The 20,630-nt window shown below is 37.1% G+C and overlaps 1 protein-coding gene across 1 annotated transcript in view; it reads left to right on the plus strand.

Annotated features, from left to right (window-relative positions):
* Window positions 1–20,630, plus strand: part of LOC127447338 (striated muscle preferentially expressed protein kinase-like) — a 149,979-nt gene that overhangs the window by 87,028 nt on the left and 42,321 nt on the right. Inside the window, 7 exon segments of the mRNA XM_051709161.1 lie at window positions 2,278–2,398; window positions 5,856–7,414; window positions 7,529–7,672; window positions 8,227–8,409; window positions 14,758–14,933; window positions 15,964–16,052; window positions 16,281–16,456. Of these exon segments, the coding sequence (XP_051565121.1) occupies window positions 2,278–2,398; window positions 5,856–7,414; window positions 7,529–7,672; window positions 8,227–8,409; window positions 14,758–14,933; window positions 15,964–16,052; window positions 16,281–16,456 (2,448 nt within the window).

Consider the following 20,630-nt stretch of genomic DNA (forward strand, 5'->3'; position numbering starts at 1 on the left):
GAACTCATCATAAAACACCTGTGTCTGCTAGTGTGCGATCGTATTTTTATGAAGGTAAAATAGTGCCTAAATGATTTGCAGAGTAAGATTTGTGAAAGCGTAAATGAAGTTACAAGCATGATAGAAAAATTTGTCAAAGCACAGAGTAAGATTTGTGAAAGCGTAAATCAAATTGCAAGCATAAAAATAAATTGCATGTGCACAGAACATTTTGTAAAGGTGTAAATCAAGTTGCAAGCATATGAAAAAAAAATTAACAATATTTTAATGCTTTGCATAAGTGTAATTCATGTGTTGTGAATCTGTAATTGCGTATTAACACAATGTAAATTTGGTGTGTATTCTTCTGACTTCTTTTGAAAAAACATTGCAAACCTGCAATCAGCAATATGCAAGCAAAGAAAGTGTGTCATGAACAGCAAAATGAACTGACTGCATAGAATCAGTCTCTATGTGTAAAGTAAACTACTGCGAACATGTGAATGACGTGTTTGTGGCATAAATATTTTCCAGAAATAATCCGATATACCCTGTTGCGTCTTCCCTTTGTTGCGCTCACACTTTTGGTGTGAATTTCTCACTGAAAAGAGTGAGCCAATCAAATGAGTTTTTCCTGACCAGTTTACTCTGACCTGATTGGCTTAACAATATGACAGGCCGCCTCTTCTTCATATGGCTTCAAATATAAATATTATACTTTTACAAATCTTACTCTGCGCATGCAAACGATTTTGGCACTATTTTACCTTCATATATTTTAGAGCACCTTGTGTCCAATGAAGCGATTTCCATTTGTATGCCCGCATTACGTAGGTGTAGGACATTGCGTATATTGGATAGAACAGATGCTAAAATAATAAAAAAATGTTTTTGAACCATCCCATCTCCAAGGTGTGCATCGTCACATTTTTGGACCATGATGCATCGTTACACCCCTAATCTAAATATATTTTGCAATAAACTTCAAATATATAGATTCTGCACTTATAATACATTTTAAATTAAGTCTTTTTATTTTTTCCTTTATTTTTATTTGTTACGTCATTCGCAATGCTTCATGGGATTGTGGTTCATTCCCTCATGAAAGAAGTTAAAGGAATATTCCAGGTTTAATTCAAGTTAATCTTAATCGACAGCATTTGTGGCATAATATATTTTCCACAAAAATGTATTTTGAATTGCCCCTCCTTTAAAAAAAATAAAAAAATAAAACAATAAAGCAACTACTGTACAATGGAAGTCAATGGGGCCAATCTGTAAATGTTAAAATACTCACTGTTTCAAAAGTGTAGCCACAAGAAGTAAACGATATGCGTGTTAACATGATTTTAGTGTGATAAAATTGCTAACTAACCTTTTCCGTGTAAAGTTATAGCCAATTTTACAACTTCGTTGCCATAATGATGTAATGTCAACAAACCCTAAAACAACTGTAAAAATGATAATTTAAACAACTTTACAGCTCAAATAAAACTCTACATTAAAGAATTAATGTAAGTGTTTTCATAAAATTATAAGCTTAAAATTTCTATTTAAATTCTCCAAAAATTTGCCCTATTCACTTTCATTGTACGTGCCTCACTGTAGCTTCCATTTTTGCTTTTGTTTTTAAGAAAAGGAGGGATGAGTCGAAATAATTTTTTGAAGGGTCAACATTATGCCACAAATGCTGTCGATTAAGCTTAATTTGAATTAAACCCAGAATATTCCTTTAAGTACACAGTCTTTTTCCTATTTGGCTGTTTTTTCAAAGACATTTTTTGCTTCAAATCGACATTTGTAATGTTTTGATTCACCTCAGAGGTGGTTGTTTTGGGCCTTGGCTTTTGTGAAGTGCTTAGCAAAATCCCTATAGACAAAATGAATGTGGAATCAATATGGCTGAAAAGTGGGCGAGCACTGTTGCACTCTATAGGCATCTTTGACATGTACTGTAAATGTAGGCGGCCATATCTTTTAATGTTTTGTGTTTCTGACAAGGATTTTAGAACAAGAATTTTTGGAGCTTGGTTTCAATAAAAAAATTGACTATGTTACTGTATGTTCGTAGTACAGTGAACTCTTTTACAGTATCTTAAAAGATACCTTGTTTCCTCCCGACTTGTTTAATGAATATGTAAGCATTACTAGTTGCCAGTGACTTTTTTTATACAGTTTTCTGGGATTTCTGCAATCATTTGGATAAGTTTGCCCATGACTGGTGAAAGCTAAGAAGTATCGTATCCTACCTGAAATTTCTTTTGTTCTATTATTTGTTTCCATTTTGTTCTCCCGCAGGAGAGAGAATGATGGATGTCGCCCCAGATGCAAGCCATCACTGGGCCGCCAGTGAGACCACAGTGTTGGAGAAAGAAGCACTAGCCCTGGGATCGAGAGCTCCAGGGCAGCAGTCATCCAGGCAAGCCAACAGCCGGGAGCCGACGGGCACCCAGATCAGGCACCTAGGGGTCGAGCCACTGATTCGAGCATCACGAGCAAATCTATCTCGGCCAGTGTGGGGGTCCGAGGAAAGTGTGTCTTTAGCTAGCGATTACTATGGTAGCACATTTAGTCTTTATAGAGGAAGGACTTTTTCTGTACCCCTGTAAGTAAACCTTCCCAAGCTAAAATCAACTGCAGTCAGCCACAGCCCACAATAAGCAGATCAAAACACAGATATAAAACGATCCCTCATCAATAGTTAAACAAAAACCACAGCCTCAGTCCCAACGTCACAAGAGACCCTCGCTCTAACATGTTACACCTTGTAAGTGCTAAGGAGGGGGTTGAGAGCTAGACCCAGGCTATATTTTGTCCTCTCTCTCTCATGATCTCAGCATTGTGTTGTGGTGGCCCCATGAGGCAGCTTACATCACCACAGGAATGACAGAAGATACAGTGAGTGGGCTCTCTGCATTTGGATGAGGTTCAGCTCAACCCACAAAGTGTGAGAGAGCTGTGGAAGTGCTGCCAAAAGCCTTAGAGTTATACATGACTCATTCGCAAGTTGAAGCAAAGAAAATTAAGACAAGGACATCTTATAATTAACATGTATTATTTCATTTTTTTGAGAATAGTTTAGAAATTACACCAAAACAATTTCAGTTGATGCTCATATTGTTTTCATCTAGCCATAGATATGCGCATACTGTAGATATGTCAAAAGTTTTGACACACTTGACTGCAATCAGCTTTGTAGACAAATCAGTTTCTTAATCTTTTAAAAATAAGTGAGTTGGACCAGATAGTGAAGGAATAACAGCCAACAAGTGCCCAACATACTCAGATGGCTTTACATTTTTCAGTTTAGAAATTTTTCAAAACTTTCCATTTTGTCAATCTAAGTAACATTGATGGGATAAACATGAATGTGTAGCACGACACATTGATAGTAAAGAAAAAAGGGCGACTGATTGTTTCTTCCGTGTCATTTATCCCTCCTTAGCACTCTTTTTCTTCCATGTTTGAGCCAGGGTTGACTGTAACACTCTCAGAACCCAGTTTAGAACTTTTCAAAAATCACTCAAACTCTCCTTCAAATGTAAGTTTCATTGCTTTAATATGACACACACTGTTTAGCATCGAATATGTACCTTTAAGCCCACTATGATCCATTAGTCTCTGTTTTCCATCCTCATACTTTGGTTCTGATTTTGATTTGCTGCTCATTTGTATCATAAATGGGTCAAACAGAGATCTACTGATAATGATAGGCTGTTCCTGTTCAGATAACATTAAAATACGTCATAGCTGTATCTGAGAGATGGCAGGCATGACTCAGATAATGACCTGACCTTTAAAACTGCCAGTTTATAATCTGTCAGATCTGTGTTACATCATGTACAAACTGAGATGCTGAGAGCACAATTACCTTTTGCACAGGTCAACATTTTACAGGAGCTGTTAAAGAAGTCTAATAATAGATTGTCTCAGGAAGTGCTGCTGTAGGCCAAACCATTATATCCAAGACAAAGCATTTAACTCCAGAATAATACTTGCTGTGTAAGCATAAGTTTATACATTGCTCATTGTAAGTACATTCCGTTTGAGTGTCACCAAAACATCTACTGTACACTTTCCATCCAGCATCATCAAAAAGTAATATTAAATGTAAAATCTAAAGTGTAGTTTAAAATTGTGTTTACCCCTTCAGTCTAAGAACTATGAATTTCAGTCCACAATCTAGTATAAAATGCATTCATTAAATAATGCAGATTAATTCAAATTTAGTTCAGCTTAATACAGCACCTCCCTTATGCACCATTATTGCCTTTTTCATTCCTCATCTAGATTTATTTTTATTTAATTCATACTTTCCTTTGACCCCCATTGTCCATATGCAAATTATTTTAGTTTTTACTTGCACAGCAATTGATGCAAAATTGAAGCTGACCAAAAGTTAGCATGCATCACATTTTTGTGTTGAGTATCATCGACCCCTTCGGTTTCTCCCTGGTTTTGTGCATGCTGTTTTTGGGGAACTGCACAGCATGAATCTTTGCATGCATGCAAATGCTGCCTTGACTGGAAAGGTTAAGAGGGCATAGATCTTGTAAGAACTCTCAAAGATGTGTGTTATTCACACAAATTAAGAGGTTCTGTACAAATAAGTGTTATCATTTTTAAATAAAATGTATCAATGTCAAACTTTAGTGTAATCTTAAATAAAGTGTAATCTAAAGGCCTGTAATGTGTTGAGTATTATTCTCTTAGCTAAAGCCAAAAATTGCATTAGAATGTATATTTATGAGTAGATCATTTTGGAAATGATTTATCTTCTATAAGTAGTAAGCCACCTAGAACTGTTAATTGTTGATTTTGTCATTATCTACTAACATCACACATTTTTAAGGATCATCCCTGTATTGCTTCGCCATGTTTTCTTGCATGATTTTGACACTGCATGGAAGATGTTCACACATTGCAGTGCACTGGATGTTCAGTACAAGAGTAAGTTTGTCAAATTGCCTGTTGGGGAGGACGCTACGCTGGTTGGATTGAGAGTACTTTTAGCTGTATCAGCTCTGCTGGGTTACTGCAGTTTGGATTGTGCTGTGTAAATGAGAGATGTTTATTTTTTACAACTCTTCAGACATTTTCCTATGCACAGCCATTTTGAATTGGACCCAATTTAGCAGTATTTTTGATGATTCAACATTAATAGTTATGTGCCTGCTCTAATCATTGTTGTAAAACCCTTCCTTCCTAGCAGTGGTAAGTGACTCTTGACTTATTCTTGTAGATATCCAGTGATGTGTGGTGGATTAGCCCAGTGATTTTGGAAGGTATAGGCTATTAGGCACAATTGAATTGGTTCGACAAGTCATGTGCTAGGATAACATCCATTTTGCACATTCAGTTGTGTTGAGATAAACTATGAAATATGTTACAATTTGTTTTTAGAAAGAATTGAAATTTCCTAGCCTGGGAGACACGGTGTAATTTTACATTTAAATCTGGTCTTGACTGTTACCACAAGCTTATTCAAAACATCTTATCAATGTTTTGAACATCCCCTCACATTATTTATATATTTGTATTATTATCAGAAGCTCATTATCATTTCATAATTTTCGTTATCTACCTCTTCTGAAATAATATATATATATATATTAAAAATTTGTTCGCAACACCCCTTCCTCAATTAGCTGCTAATTGTTATTTCATAAAATGTATTACTTAGTTCAAATAAAGACATTAGAAGTCGACTCAAATTAAAGTGCACGCACATTTACACTGTCCCATTTAAGGTACCACATCAGAGAAAATAGCCACTTTGTCCCCTCTTTCCAAAGTCCTTTTCCAAACAGTTGGGCTCCTTCCCTTGCATAGCCCCATACTCTAACTTAACATTTCCCTCAAACACCCTCTTTTAGGAGCCCATCTGAAGAAGTTTTGAGGGAATCTCCCCCTCAAGTCCTACCACCCCCGTCCCCCAAATTTGGCCGTTCTACTGCCTCTCCTTTGCTCAGCCGCTCTGGTTCGGCCCCTGCCACACCCCTAGCCCCACGCAAGAAAGTTGTTGTGCCAACTGAATATCAAGACACAGTACCAGGAGAGTTTGAGGAGAAGATTAAGCAAACCAAGTCCTCTGGCATGTCTCAGAGTAGTGCTCAAGACTCTCGACCCCAGACCCCGGTCAGTGAGTATTCCCGTAAAGAACTTACACCTCGACCCTCACCAAAACTGACAAGAGCTAGTTCCAAGATCTTCGAGAAGGTGCGAGTCTTTGAAGAGCGCAGAAGAAGTATCGATAACCCAGAGGGATCCATATCTGGACGTTCTTGGGCTGGATTTAATAGAGCCTTGTCAATTGACTCTGATGAAGGAGGGAGCCGGTTGGGGATCTCGAGGGAGAGCTCCAAAGAAGACCTCCGTGAGGCTCTAAAGGCAGACGCAGCTCAGAGAAGGTCTGTGTTCAGACAGCGGGCCGCTTCCCTTGAGGACAGACCCCGCTACTCCCAGAAGGTGCAGGACATTGAAAACAAGTTCACAGAGGAGCTCCAGCGCATCAAAAAGCTTGTGGGTAAACCACATTTGAAGAAGTCCTTCTCGACAGAGCAGCTCTCCACTTTTCACAGGAGTAGGCAGCCTGTAAAGATAGAGCCCATTCCACTTCAGGTTCTTCAAAAACTGCAAGATCGAGAGCGTGCTCAGCTAGAGCAAGAGATGAGAGAGAAGGAGCAAGCCAAAGAACGATCACCACCGAAATCACCATCTCATAAGCGAAAAGACCAGCTGACCCAACAACCACTGGAAAAAGTTGAAAGTGATCGGTCTGTCCCAACAACCACGATGGTTAGCATGTCCCCTCCAGAAGCCATGTCACTCTCTGATTTACCTGGACAAAGATCTCCAAGACTTGTTCGTGTCCCAAGCCCAAGCCGAGAGAGTCCTCGAAGGTCTACAGCTGTAGAGATTACTGCCATGGCTGAAGAGCACTCTCGAGGAGGAGCTGAATCTCCATCCAGAAATGTCTTCGAGATGACATTACGCAAGGTGGAACCAAGGCCTGCGAGTCCACTGGTAAAGAGGGTTGTTCGTGTTCAGGAAGTTCCACAAGCAGAAGATGGGTCCATACATAGGAAGACGCCAATAGAGGTTGTGCTGAGAAAATTGGAAAAACGGCCTGAAAGTCCTATGGTGCAGGGAGAAATGGTAGCTATTCAAGAAAGCCTTGTACAAGCTCCCCCCAAACCTCCGAGAGTGTCTCTGTCTTCCTGGTCTGAGGAGAAAATGGAGCTGGATGTGTCTCCTCTGCCATCAGCTCATAAGCTCACCATACCAAAAATCATTGTTGAAGAGGAGCCAATGGAGACGGACACACCCACTGAGAAGAGGGATAAGACTGTGAAAAGTGGCACTGGTAAAGAGGAAAAATCCCAAAGAAGCAGAGGAAGAGGACGACGACAAAGACCCATGTCCCCAGAATTAGGTAAGTGAAGCAAAGATAATCATCAAGCAAGTATATCCAGCAAATCACTATTGTATTTGCACTCATCTATCGATTTGACAAATAATATCTGACATATATCTTATGACGTTACAGAATCGTCAGACGACTCGTATGTGTCTGCAGGAGAGGATCCGCTAGAGGCCCCTGTGTTTGAGTTTCCACTACAAGACATTGTGGCCTCTACTGGAACAGAGGTGCTTTTAAAATGCATAATCAGTGGCACCCCTCTTCCTGAAGGTAAGTTCTTTATTGCTGACATAATAACTTCAAACAGAACCTTTAACATCAACCATTGCTGTCGTAGTAATGTCACTTTTGATTCTGTATCATTTACTCAAAAAGTGCAATCTGTAAAGACTACAACTTGCAATTTGTCTGCCTTTCTACAGCAGTGTCCTCAAACAATAATGAGGCAATCACACAGGAACTCAATCAAATGCATATAAGTTTCGTCTTTCACTGCATTCCAAAGTTTAATTTTGGCAAACTCTTATATATCGGAAATACATTTGACCAATAAGAGATCTAAACATCACAGTTTGAGCACTTAGTTCAATACAAAGAATATAAAGTTCAAAGCTGTGTGTATTGCAGCATTTTAACATTGTGAATTTATTATTACTTGTTATTTATCATTTATCATTTATTAAAAACAGAAGCTATAGCATGTTACATCATATCCCAAATATTGATTGTAAGGTCCAAAGTAATTTAGTAATTTTGAGCCCTTTTTGTGACTTTTGTCCATATGTTTACACATCAACAATTGGACATTTTATTTTTATATATAGTTTCATGGAAGAGAGAAAACACTGAGATCAAGAACAGCCCAACTCATGTGGTAAAAGTAGAGGGAGAGCGGCACACTTTGCTCATAAAATGGACAAAGCCAAGCGATGCAGGGACATACACAGTTACCGCTACAAATGAAGTGGGCGAAGCCTCCAGCAGCGCAACACTATTCATCAAATCTGGTGAGCGAGTCTGATTTTGTGTCCCTTCGCAAGGGGGCATTCACACTGACAGCGATTAAATTGCTGTACAAGATGATAGGCAGAATGACAACCTCAGTCACCATTCACTTTCCCTGTATGGAAAAAAAAGATGCAATGAAATTGAATGGTGCCTGACACTAACATCTTTTGTGTTTCACAGAAGAAAGTTGTATCGATTTGGCACAACATGAGAGTGAGTTATTTCATTTTTTGGTGATTTAGCCCTTTAATGACTTAAGACTCCTTTTGCTGCACATCAATGTCAGTGTGTACATGCCTTCAGAGTGTTAATCTATTATCATGCCAGAAGAGAGCTATTCGAATAAAGCAGATCTCTCATATTTTTCTGTCTTAGTCAGAAGTGTCAGAGGATTTAAACATGCTGTATTTTGACGCTTGCCTCGAGCCAAATATTTTGTGTTATACTGTTGAAAACAATGCAGAGAAGAGCTGCAAGTAAATGATTTGAGTAAATATTTCTGAGCATTGAGGGTGAGCATATTGTGCATTCCCAGCCTCACTTGAGGGGGTGGGAGTTTGAAGGGTAACGTACTGTATGTGATTTAAGAGGAGTGAATTTTAATACCTTCAGACATTTCAGTGGGATCAAAGGATGAGGCAGTGAGTCACTCAGTCAACATGTGGCCCTGCAGGGTAGAGGTTAGCTATCTTTGTGTTGGTGTTTAAATCACCCTAAGAGCAAATTAGTCATCATTAAATTAAGCAAAACACCTTGTATTTTGCCTCACTGCCACCTCTTAGCTCTCTGGTTTGACATTGCCTCTTTGTTTTTGTTTTTTCTGTACTTGTTCTCTCCTTTGCTCCTGGAGATTTCCAGTTCTCCAACCATGGTTCTTGCTTGATCGTTACCATAGCAACCCAGAGGTTAAATTCAACATATTAATTGTTTAACTGCATGCTGGTCTCATAATAAATAAATAATAAAAAAAAAAAAATGTTTTTTTGAGGAAATACATAAAAGTTAACAATAAACACTAAACAGTTTCCATTTAGGTAACAAGCAGCCATGTTTTCAGTTGCTAGCATAATGAATATAGTATTTTGGACCTTGATTTGTTAAAGGAATGTTCCAGGTTAAATAAAAGTTACAATTAATTGACAACATTTGTAATTTTAACTACCACAAAAAATTATTTTAACCTGTTACTCATTTATTAAAAAAATAAAAAAATAAAAATAAACAGTAACAGTTACAGTTACAGTTAGACACTTACAATGGAAGTGAATGGGGCCAATCCATAAACAAAAAATACACATTGTCTCAAAAGTATAGCCTCAACATTATAAGTGATAACAAGATTTTATTGTGATAAAATCAGTGATTTCCGGCTTTACAGAATTTATCAGATTTTAGGGTTTACCAGCGTTGTCGTCATGACAACGAAGTTGTAATTTTGGATAAAACTCTACACAAATAAGGTTAGCAAGCGATTTTATTACAATAAAATCATGTTAACATGTATAATGTTTACATCTTGTGGCTATACTTTTATAAAGGCATGTATTTAAATGTTTGTGCATTGGCCCCATTGACTTCAATTGTAAGTGCCTTACTGTAATTTTTTCTTCTTTTGTTTCTTTAACTAAACAAGAGATGACTCAAAATAATTTTTGGTGGTCGCAAATGCTGTCAATTGAGTTTAACTTGTATTGAACCCAGAATATTAATTAAATATTAATCTGAATGTTTCTTTTTATGTGATGATCCAAAACATTATGACCACTCACAGGTGAAGTGAATAACGTTGATCATTTCCTAACAAGGCCACATGTCAAGGTCTGGGTAGATTAAATGGTAAGCGAACAATCAGTTCTCATAGTCAACGTGTTGAGTGCAGGAGAAATGAGCATGAGGAAAGACCTGAGTGACTTTGATAAGGGCCACATTGTTATGGCCAGACGACTAGGTCAGAGGATCTCTGAAACGGCAAGACTTGTGGGGTGCTCCCGGTCAACAGAACTGCCGCTCACTGGATGTTTTTTGGCACCATTCGGAGTAAAGTCTAGGGACTATTGTGCGTGAAAATTCCAGGAGATCAGCAGTTACAGAAATACTCAAACCAGCCCGTCTGGCACCAACAATCATCCATGCGATTATCTAATCAGCCAATCATGTGGCAGCAGTGCAGTGCATAAAATCATGCAGATACGGGTCAGGAGTTTCAGTTAATGTTCACATCAACCATCAGAATGGGGAAAAAATGTGATCTCTGTTTTTTTGACCGTGGCATGATTGTTGGTGCCAGATGTTTCTAGTTGGTTTAAGTATTTCTGTAACTGCTGATCTCCTGGGATTTTCACGGCAACAGTCTCTAGAATTTACTCTGAATGGTGCCAAAAACAAAAAACATCCAGTGAGGGGCAGTTCTGTGGACAGAAATGCCTTGTTGATGAGAGAGGTCAACAGAGAATGGCCAGACTGGTTCGAACTTACAAAGTCTACGGTAACTCAGATAACCCCTCTGTACAACTGTGGTGAGAATGTTAGAATGTTATTCTGAGATGCAGGTTGGCGCTGTTTTGGCAGCACGAGGGGGACCTACACAATATTAGGCAGGTGTTATTGTTGTGGCTGATTGGTGTATACTATTGAAAACCTGGTTGTACAAATTTAATTCAGTTTAATTTACCATGATTTGGTTTGCCAGGGTACATGAGACTATGAAGGAACTATGCTGGCAAACTAATGGGCAAAACTAGAGGATATTTATACAAAAGGACTAATGAGAGAATGAAATACAGGTGAGGATAATAAGAAACAGATGGATGTGATGAGGGCAGTGAAACATGGGAGATGTAGTCCGGAGGAAAACTTCAAAATGAGAGTCCTTGAAGAAAGTGAGGGAGACAGACTGTGACACTTACAGCATGAAACAGGAACCGTGTTACTTGAACTCAAGTTCTATTCATTAACAACATGGGGTCTTACTATGTTGAATCTTTCCTGCAAATTGAGTAAAATCCTGAAAAATGTACAACATACTACAGATTGTATTCAGACAATTTTATCTTTTTCTTAACCTATTTCACCTATTAAATGTCCTCCAGAACATAAGAGCAAAAATTGAGGATCAAATGAGGTTTGCGTGGTCGAGTTCATTTTAGTTCATTTTATGATATTCTCCTAGTTCACCTTGGATTAGAAAGAGAAAGAGAAATAGAAGGCTTTGCCTTATTAGGGCAGGTGAAAACCAGGTGTATTTTTAGCTCTTCTTCCTCCATGAAACAATCTCTTAATAATCTCATAAACAGTGGATCCTTATATTACCTCATTGACAGTATGCTTTTAAAGCTTGCAGTTGAATGTTGTTGCCAAGTAGGTCCTTATTTTTTCATAACACTGCAGCACATGTTGTTTCTGGGAATGTCAAGAGTCCTTTTATTGACAGATGAAATACGTGCACTTGAAATCATCTTCTTTACAGTTCATGATACCGTAGTAGGCTCGCTGAGCTAAAGCAGAAGAGATAGTTTGTTAGAGGCATATAAATAGGATGGTTGCTATGAGAAGCATTTTATGGCAGTTACTTACTTGAATGGAAAAAAGGGAGGACATCTGCATGATTTTGCTGATGGGTATGTGAGAGGTAGTGTCTTACTGAAAGTGAGAGAGGCAGAGAAAGAGAGAGAGGGAGGGTACGGAAGACATAGTCCCTACACAAGATTACCGGTTGAAATCTAGGGGCTAAGGTGCTGACATATTAACACAAATGTCAGGATTGAACATGCGTTGGAGCCCTCGGTGTCAGCTTAGTACATTGCTGAGCTCTGGCTGAAAGTGCATGGACAGGTAGGTTTGTGTTCAAGTGTACATTCAAAAAATTGCATGTTGGAATTTCCAAAAGATGATACAATATTACATAATTTGACCAAGCATTTATTTTTTTTTGTTATAAAATTTCAGCCTACTCATTTGTGATCTATTAGACAAGTATTATGCTGTTTTTTTTTAGTTTTAATAACTTTCTTTAAGCCGTCGTGTTCATGTAAATGTCATAGCTTTGAAATTAGAATCACACCGAGTTCACGGTAATGTATATGCTGTAAGTAACTGTAAGAAGAGACACTATGTCTATTTTTTCTCTTGGTACAGTACATGCATTGCAGAGCATAAAGAGTTTTGCTCTGCAATGCTGTGGCTTTAGGCCTCTCATGACAAATGTTTTTTTTTTTTACTTGTGTACCTTATTTGATTTATTTTTGTATGTTAATTCTAAATCAATATCAGTAGTTTTGGGGGTAATGGATCCATGAATGCATCTTAAAGACCCCAAACAATTGGCATACGAGTGCAGTTTTCTTTCACGTGTTGACGTAGTTCCTATTGAAAAGTTGGGACAGGGCATACAGCTTTAGTTTACATCACAGCCACTTCTACTTGCTATTGCTTGTTTCTGGTAGGTGATATATTGCTGCCTTCATGTGCTATCGGAATTATCCTACTTCCCACTTCTGAAGTTGTAATTACGATTACATCGCGTTCAAGTGCTTTGTTGTCAGAAAGAACAGGAAACATGGACGACGACAGGTACAGTCATACAAATACAAGCTATTTTACTATTTATATGTACAGATGCATCAAATGGTTGCTGATATACATAAATGAATATAACCGAAACGGCATGCACTAAAAATTAGCTGTATTTGAAAATATAAAATCTGTCATTCACTACAGAAACCGTACTCTCCTCCGCCATGTTGAAAGTTTACGACTCCTCCCAACTCGGTAACTCAGGTATCAAAATTATCTCAGAGTTTCCCGGTTGTAATTACGACTTAATGGGTCATTCATGTGCAACTTCCAAGCGGGAAAATCGTACTTATGATAATTCCGATAGCACGTGAAGGCAGCAGTAGAGGAAGGGACATTCTCATTCTAGAATGCATCTGATTAAACTAAAATTTGTATAAGTCCTCCTAAGATGAGTCATCAGTATGTTTGGTCTGTTTTCCAGGAAGAGAAAGACTGTAAATTTGTAGTGTTTATTTGGTAACACTTTACAATAAGGTTTCATTCGTTAACATGAGTTAATGCATTAGGTATCATGAACTAACAATGAACAATATATTTTTTACAGCATTTATTAATCTTTGTTAATGTTAGTTAATAAAAATACAATTGTTCATTGTTAGTTCATGTTAGCTCATAGTGCATTAACTAATGTTAACGTATGCAACTTTTGATTTAAAAATGTATTACCATATGTTAAAATTAACATGAACAAAGATTATTAAATGCTGAATAAGTATCGTTCATTGTTAGTTCATGTTAACTAATGTAAACAAATGGAACCTTATTGTAAAGTGTTCCATTCATATTTGCTAAAAGTAAGTTTTGTCAACTTTTAGGAGTACACTAATGTATAAACAGCCTCAAAGCTAACAGACATGAACTAAAAGCTACAAAACTTAGATTTTGATTTCGGTCTAAGAATAAAATTTATTTCAGTCATTTCAGAGGGTCATAGCAGTTACTCTCCTGTTTGGTCCAAGCAAAGAAATTATAGTCACCCGGAAGCCAGTTGTGAGGGTCCAGTTTGGCATTTCTGTTTCATAATTCATGTAATTAGTAAAACCACAAACTCACATTAGCACTCTTCTGATCATCTGAATGGCACAGAAAATAATTTTTAAAATGTACTATACAGTCAGCAAAACAAATGTATAGTTAATATAGTTAGATACTCTTCTGAGTAAATCCTCTTCGTACCCTATTTTGGTGATGCTTTTTGAAAGCAATCTGTTCCTAATGTTGGCATTCACATTGTCATTGGACTTTTCTGAGATTGGATTTGGGATTACAGTATTTATTCTTGTCTGGGATGCTGGTTAGTATTCACTCCATGTCTCTCACCCCTCACCTCAGTAATCCGTTTCTCTCTGTCAAAGCCAAAAGCACAAGAAGTGAAAAGTAATTATGTGTGAATTTCACATCTGTGTTCTTAGAACCACTACTCAATGGATTTTCTGTCAGTTGCCATTTCTGTACTTTTTATTTTTGAAAAATAAAAAGAAATGTGCTGAGATGAATGGTGACTATATTTGATGAGACCATGCTCCTGTAGCCTAGCTGGTAGAGCAAGGCGCTGGCATTGCCAATGTCATAGGTTTGATTCCTAGCGAACACTCAAACTGATCAAATGTAGACCTTGTATTTTTCCTTGGATAAAAGCGTCTGCCAAAAAGCATAAATGGTATGTACACTGTATTTGCTACAAATTTGCCCAAGTGTGTATATGTGAACATACAAATTTGGAAGTATTACTTGTAAAATCAACTCCAATCCCATTGGTGTTTCTCTTTTAGAGCCCAATCAGGACCAGCGTGGGAATCTTGGTGTGCCCATGGACATCAGCAGTCCCATCACGTCTGATGAGGAGTACCTCAGTCCTCTCGAGGAGGGGATGGATTTTTCCTCCTACAGGGACTCTGAGCCGAGAAAGATTGTAGACACGCGATTCAAGGAGCCTCCAGCATTTCAGGTGTCTGAGAATGAGACAGAGTTTCTAAACGGGTCATATCACGAGGAATCAAATTGTCCTTGAATATTCTGGGTTCAATACAAGTTATGCTAAAGCGATGGCATTTGTGGCATAATGTTGATTACCACAGAAAATTATTTCAACTTGTCCCTCCTCTTTAAAAAACAACACAAAAATCGAGGTTACATTGAGGCACAATGGAAGTGAACTTGGCCAATTTTTGGAGGGTTTAAATGCAGAAATGTGGAGCTTTTAATTTTATAAAAGCACTTACATTAATTCTTCTGTTAAAACTCATGTATTATTTGAGCTGTAAAGTTATTTAAATCATAATTTTTACAGCCTTTTTAGGGTTTGTTGACACTGTCATATCAATGAAGTTGTAAAATTGTTAATAACTTTACACAGAGAAGGTTAGTAAGTAATTTTATCACACTAAAATCATGTTTATTCACATATCGTTTATGTCTTGTGGCTATACTTTTGAAATAGTGAGTATTTTAACATTTATGGATTGGCCCCATTCACTTCCATTGTAAGAATTTTGTTTTTCTTAAAGAAAAGGAGGGGCAAGTCAAAATTAATTTATGTGGTATTCAATATTATGCCACAAATGCTGTCCATTAAGCTTAACTTGTATTGAACCCGGAATATTCCTTTAACATACAGTTATAACTCCGCAGTGAAAATGGATAACGTTGTATCTCATTTTGCATTTCTAGAGTGCATTTACATAGAGAGCAAAAATAAATACATAAATAAAAAATAGGCTGTTTAATTCTAAGGGTCAGAAGGAGGGTGGAAAATGTTCATCATAAACTAAATTATGTTTTTGGTGCTAAAAATATTCACTAACAATATAAGAAGGCCTCAAAGGAAAAAATATTAATCATACAAAATGTATGATATAACCCCTTTAAATATAAGATCAAAGTAGATCATTATCAGCACACTGGCATTTGATATGTTTAGTTTCTATAATCTGTTAAAAACAAAAAATCAAGTCTCTGTGTGTTTACCAACATAACAGGCTGTTCTTGGAGACCAAACCGTTATAGAGGGTCAAGAGGTGACCATGTCTGTCCGAGCGAGTGGACAGCCTAAACCCATGCTTTACTGGTATGTTTCAACATCTTTAAATCAACAAATCTTCTAAAATACATTTCTTGATTTCTCAAGTTCTCATATGATATTTTTGAATATGCATTACTTGTTTTTATTCTAGATTGGACAATTCATAGTATAGATTAAAACAGTATGCATTCATTCAATAATAGATATACTGTGGTATTTAATTCTTCTCATTTTTATTCTTTAAAATTCACAACTTATTTCCCCTGCTGTCAGGCTGAGAGACAGAGTGACCATTAAAACAGGTGCCCGATATATCGTCCAAGAGACAGAAGAGGGCAACTTTGAGATGATAATTAAATCGGCACAGAAGTCAGACACTGGCGTTTACACCTGCAAGATCATCAACGAGTATGGAACGAAACAGTGTGAGGGCAAACTGGAGGTGAAAGGTAAGAAATCCAGCTGGTAGTGCAGGGTTTGTGTTCATAGGGAGTAATTTGCATAACAAGTCATGGAGGCATGGAAGTGTTGTAGTCTTTCTGCTGTCTTTTTTAATGGTGAAGTGAGTAAATTTTTTTTAATGAAAAGTAATATAAAAGTAAAACATTAATAGCTTGATATCTCTAAAACGTGTTAAAGGTGTTATAAATGATTTTGTTAATGGAAAGATATGCAAAAAATGTTCCTACTCCCTGAAAGATATCACTGAAATAAGTGTCATGAGATATCTCAACAGTCTCTGTCACCACTCTAGACTTTGTAAATAGCAAACAAAAATGTGCCCATTGGCCGCAGTCTCCGACGCTTTCTGCCTGTCAATCATTTTGCGTGTAATTAATTAATTAGTCGTAATTAATGCCATATTCTGGTTTATAATTTGTCAGCTGAGGGTGCTATTTCGCTGTTGTTGTGTTTGACAACTGTGGGAACATGCTTTGTGTCGGTTTCAACGATATCGGTGTGGTGTTTTGGAAAGAGGGGGCGTGGCTAAATTAACGGCTCAGTCTCCTGAAAGTTAGAACGGCTAAAATCATGTACTGCACCTTTAACATTGTGGTTTTGTGGTGCTATCAAAACATTGCTCTGTTTGTTTGAGAATCCCAACTAGCCTGACATGGCAACATTGGCTCAACCAGTGGCGTGAGTTTGGGGCAGGAATCATTATTCTGAACAGTGGCAGATGGGGGGAGTGTTCAGGATATCAAGTCTGTGGCCAAAAAATGACACACTGTACATTTAAGTATATTTCTCTAACTAACAATTTGAAAGAACAAAATGAGCGGGAAACCCAGGTGCACTAAATAAGACAAACTGCAAAATTGTTTTTTAGGATATAAACTATTATTATTATTATTATTATAACGCTTGAATATGTAATATTGTGAGGGAATGTTGAATACACATTGTGAGTTTTATCATGATTGCCTGGCCCAATTATACAAATCTGAATCAATTTTCTCAGCACAGTCGAATTTTGCTCATGATGGTGAGCATAAATGATACAGATATTTTAAATCAGTTTACTTTTAAAGATAAATGGCACAATGAAGGCCAAAACAGAGCCCAAGGCTTTGCATGATCTGCAGGTATTAAAAGTTAATTTAGTGAGTTTTTATTCATGCCATGTTCATATGCTGTAGGCTATTTAACAAATGAGATACATTGCCCAAGGGCCAATATTTCAAAGGTCACTAAGTTTTAGAAGTTTACAAAGAAAGAGCCGCAAAGCAGATTCTCCCATCAGGAATTCTTGGTATAATTTTGAGCTGAACAGTGTACGGATTAAGCGGACAGACAGCGTATTAGCTTGCTCTGCTGTACAATACAAGCCAAAGACTTTATTCACAACAGCACCATCTTTGATTTCTGATGGAAATGACAACGAGGCTATGAGGGAGATAGGCTTACAGTCTCTTCAATGGGTTGTACAGTTATTTAAAGGAATATTCTGGGTCCAATACAAATTAAGCTTAATCGACAGCATTTGTGGCATAATGTTGATTACCACAAACATTTATTTCGACTTGTCCCTCATTTTCTATAAAAAAGCATAAATCTGGGTTCCAGTGAGGCTCTTACAAGGGAAGTGAATGGGGCCAATCCGAAAACTTTAAAATACTCACTATTTCAAAAGTATAGCCACAAGACATAAACAATATGCATGTTAATATGATTTTAGTGTGATAAAATAACTTACCTTTTCTGTGTAAAGTTATAGCCAATTTACATCTTCGTTGCCATGACGATGTTATGTCAACAAACCTTATAATGTCTGTAAAAATGATGATTTTAAGTGCTTCACTGTAACTTTGATTTTTGCTTTTTTTAAAGAAAAGGTGGGACGAGTCAAAATCAGTTTTTGTAGTAATCAACATTATGCCACAAATGCCGTCGAATGAGCTTAACTTGTATTGAACCTGGAATATTCCTTTAAAGTGTTTTTGGATCGTTCTGCTGACGAAACATTGAAAACACTTCTTTCCAAGAAATTTCATTTGACAAAAAACTCCAGACAACTTGAGTTGTGGAAAATTCTACGTGATCTCATGTCATTGAAGAGACACAGCCTCATTTTCATTCCCGTCAAAAATCAAAGATGGCGCTACTGTGAATAGGTACTGTGAATAAGTTACCAGACTCCAGACTGAGACGTAAATGGTAGCACATGTGACAAAAAATGTATAATTGCGATAGTAATTTAAAATCTAATCGCCACTGGCGACAGTCAGGAAAAATTTGTGTGCGTTCGTATGCGGTTACGTGAGATATCATCCTGTGAGTTATTGAATTACATCTTTAGAGTGTGCCAGTGTGTTTCCCACTGCTTTTCACCCTTTCTGTTGAGATGAACTCGCACGCAGGGTTGGGAGGGTTACTTTTGAAATGTATTCCACTACAGATTACAGAATACATGCTGTAAAATGTAATTTGTAAGGTATTCTGTTAGATTACTCAAGGTCAGTAACGTATTCTAAATACTTTGGATTACTTCTTCAGCACTGGTAGATTTTTTCGCTTGTTTTGACTATAAAAACTCCAATAAAAAAGCCAGTACAGTAAGACAAAATACACATGTTAAAAATACATTCTCTAAAAAACCTAAATATCTTATGCAGTGTTGTTTCTAAAACAAGGTTAATCAAATTGATCTTGTTTTAAGGATTTTTAGATATTTTTACAGGAAAACAATACAAAACCTGTTAACAAGAATAAGATTTTTGCCCTAATATCAAAGGTCTTACTAGAAGAAAAAAATTATGATCCAATGTGAATTTTCTTGATAAAAAAATATGATCGTGCCTGGTAACATGTGCATGTAAAATGGCTAGAAATAGCATTTTAGCTTAGCGTAAAGCTGACAGTTTACACAAGGTTTATTTCTATTTCTTCTGCTCCAAACTAACTTCAAACTCACTTCTCTGTCTGCTCGTATGAATGTAACACATCATAAGAAAGTGTTTCACCGCTGTTCAAATGTACTTTGGATCGCATCATTTATATGTATAAATGTTTTCCATCTGAAAGGACTAAATATTAAATGAAACAAATGACAATAAAATGCAAAGTAATCTCTTCAGTAATCCAAATACTTTTTTAATGTAACTGTATTCTAAATACCAATGATTTAAATTGTAACTGTAGTGGAATACAGTTACTTATATTTTGTTTTTTAAATACATAATCCCGTCACATGTATTTCGTTACTCTCCAACCCTGCTCGCACGCAATAGCAAACACATTGCGAGCCATGATGCCAGATTCGAGGACTTATGGGCATAGGTTAGTATTTTGAATGAGTCACTTTCTCAGCGAATCAGAATCAGAAGATCAGTGAGTCAGCCGTCAGTGAGTTCACAACTGACTACCAGATGCAATGTTTTCTTTGTAGTGTTTATATTGTAAAACATTGTAAATGATTGTAAGAGCACATATTTTCTTGCCTTGTTTATAATTAAAAGTCCAGTGTATGTACCAAATCTTGGTAGCATAATAAACTGCATCTGGGATTTCATTCAGTTTGGACTTTTGTAGCATCTGGGCCGCTCCGTCACAGTTCCTGTTTGGTTATTTTTTCGGAAACCAATTCCTAATGTTGTCCAGAAGTCCCAAAACATTTTAGGGAGGTTTTTGTGTGACAACCTAATAAGAACCTACACAGAACGTTCTCTAATGGTTATTTTATTTTTATTTATTTTTTTTTTATTTTATTTATTTTTTTGATAAACATCAACTAACCTTCCCAGAACGTTGCAGGGAGGTTTTTGTGTTATAACTTAATAAGAACCTGCACTGAACGTTCTCTGATGGTTATTTTTAGGATTTATTTTTATAACTGTAAACTATCTTTTCCAGAACGTTCTGGGAACCAAAACTGTTAGCTGGATTTCAACACTATATACAGTAAAATATAGATTGGGCCTGGGTAGCTCAGCGAGTATTTACGCTGACTACCACCCCTGGAGTTGCGAGTTCGTATCCAGGGTGTGCTGAGTGACTCCAGCCAGGTCTGCTAAGTAACCAAATTGGCCCGGTTGCTAGGGAGGGTAGAGTCACATGGGGTAACCTCCTCGTGGTCGCGATTAAGTGGTTCTTGCTGGGGGTGCGTGGTAAGTTGTGCGTGGA

The sequence above is a fragment of the Myxocyprinus asiaticus genome, chromosome 10 (genome assembly GCF_019703515.2).
Source record: "Myxocyprinus asiaticus isolate MX2 ecotype Aquarium Trade chromosome 10, UBuf_Myxa_2, whole genome shotgun sequence".
NCBI classification, from domain to species: Eukaryota; Metazoa; Chordata; class Actinopteri; order Cypriniformes; family Catostomidae; genus Myxocyprinus; species Myxocyprinus asiaticus.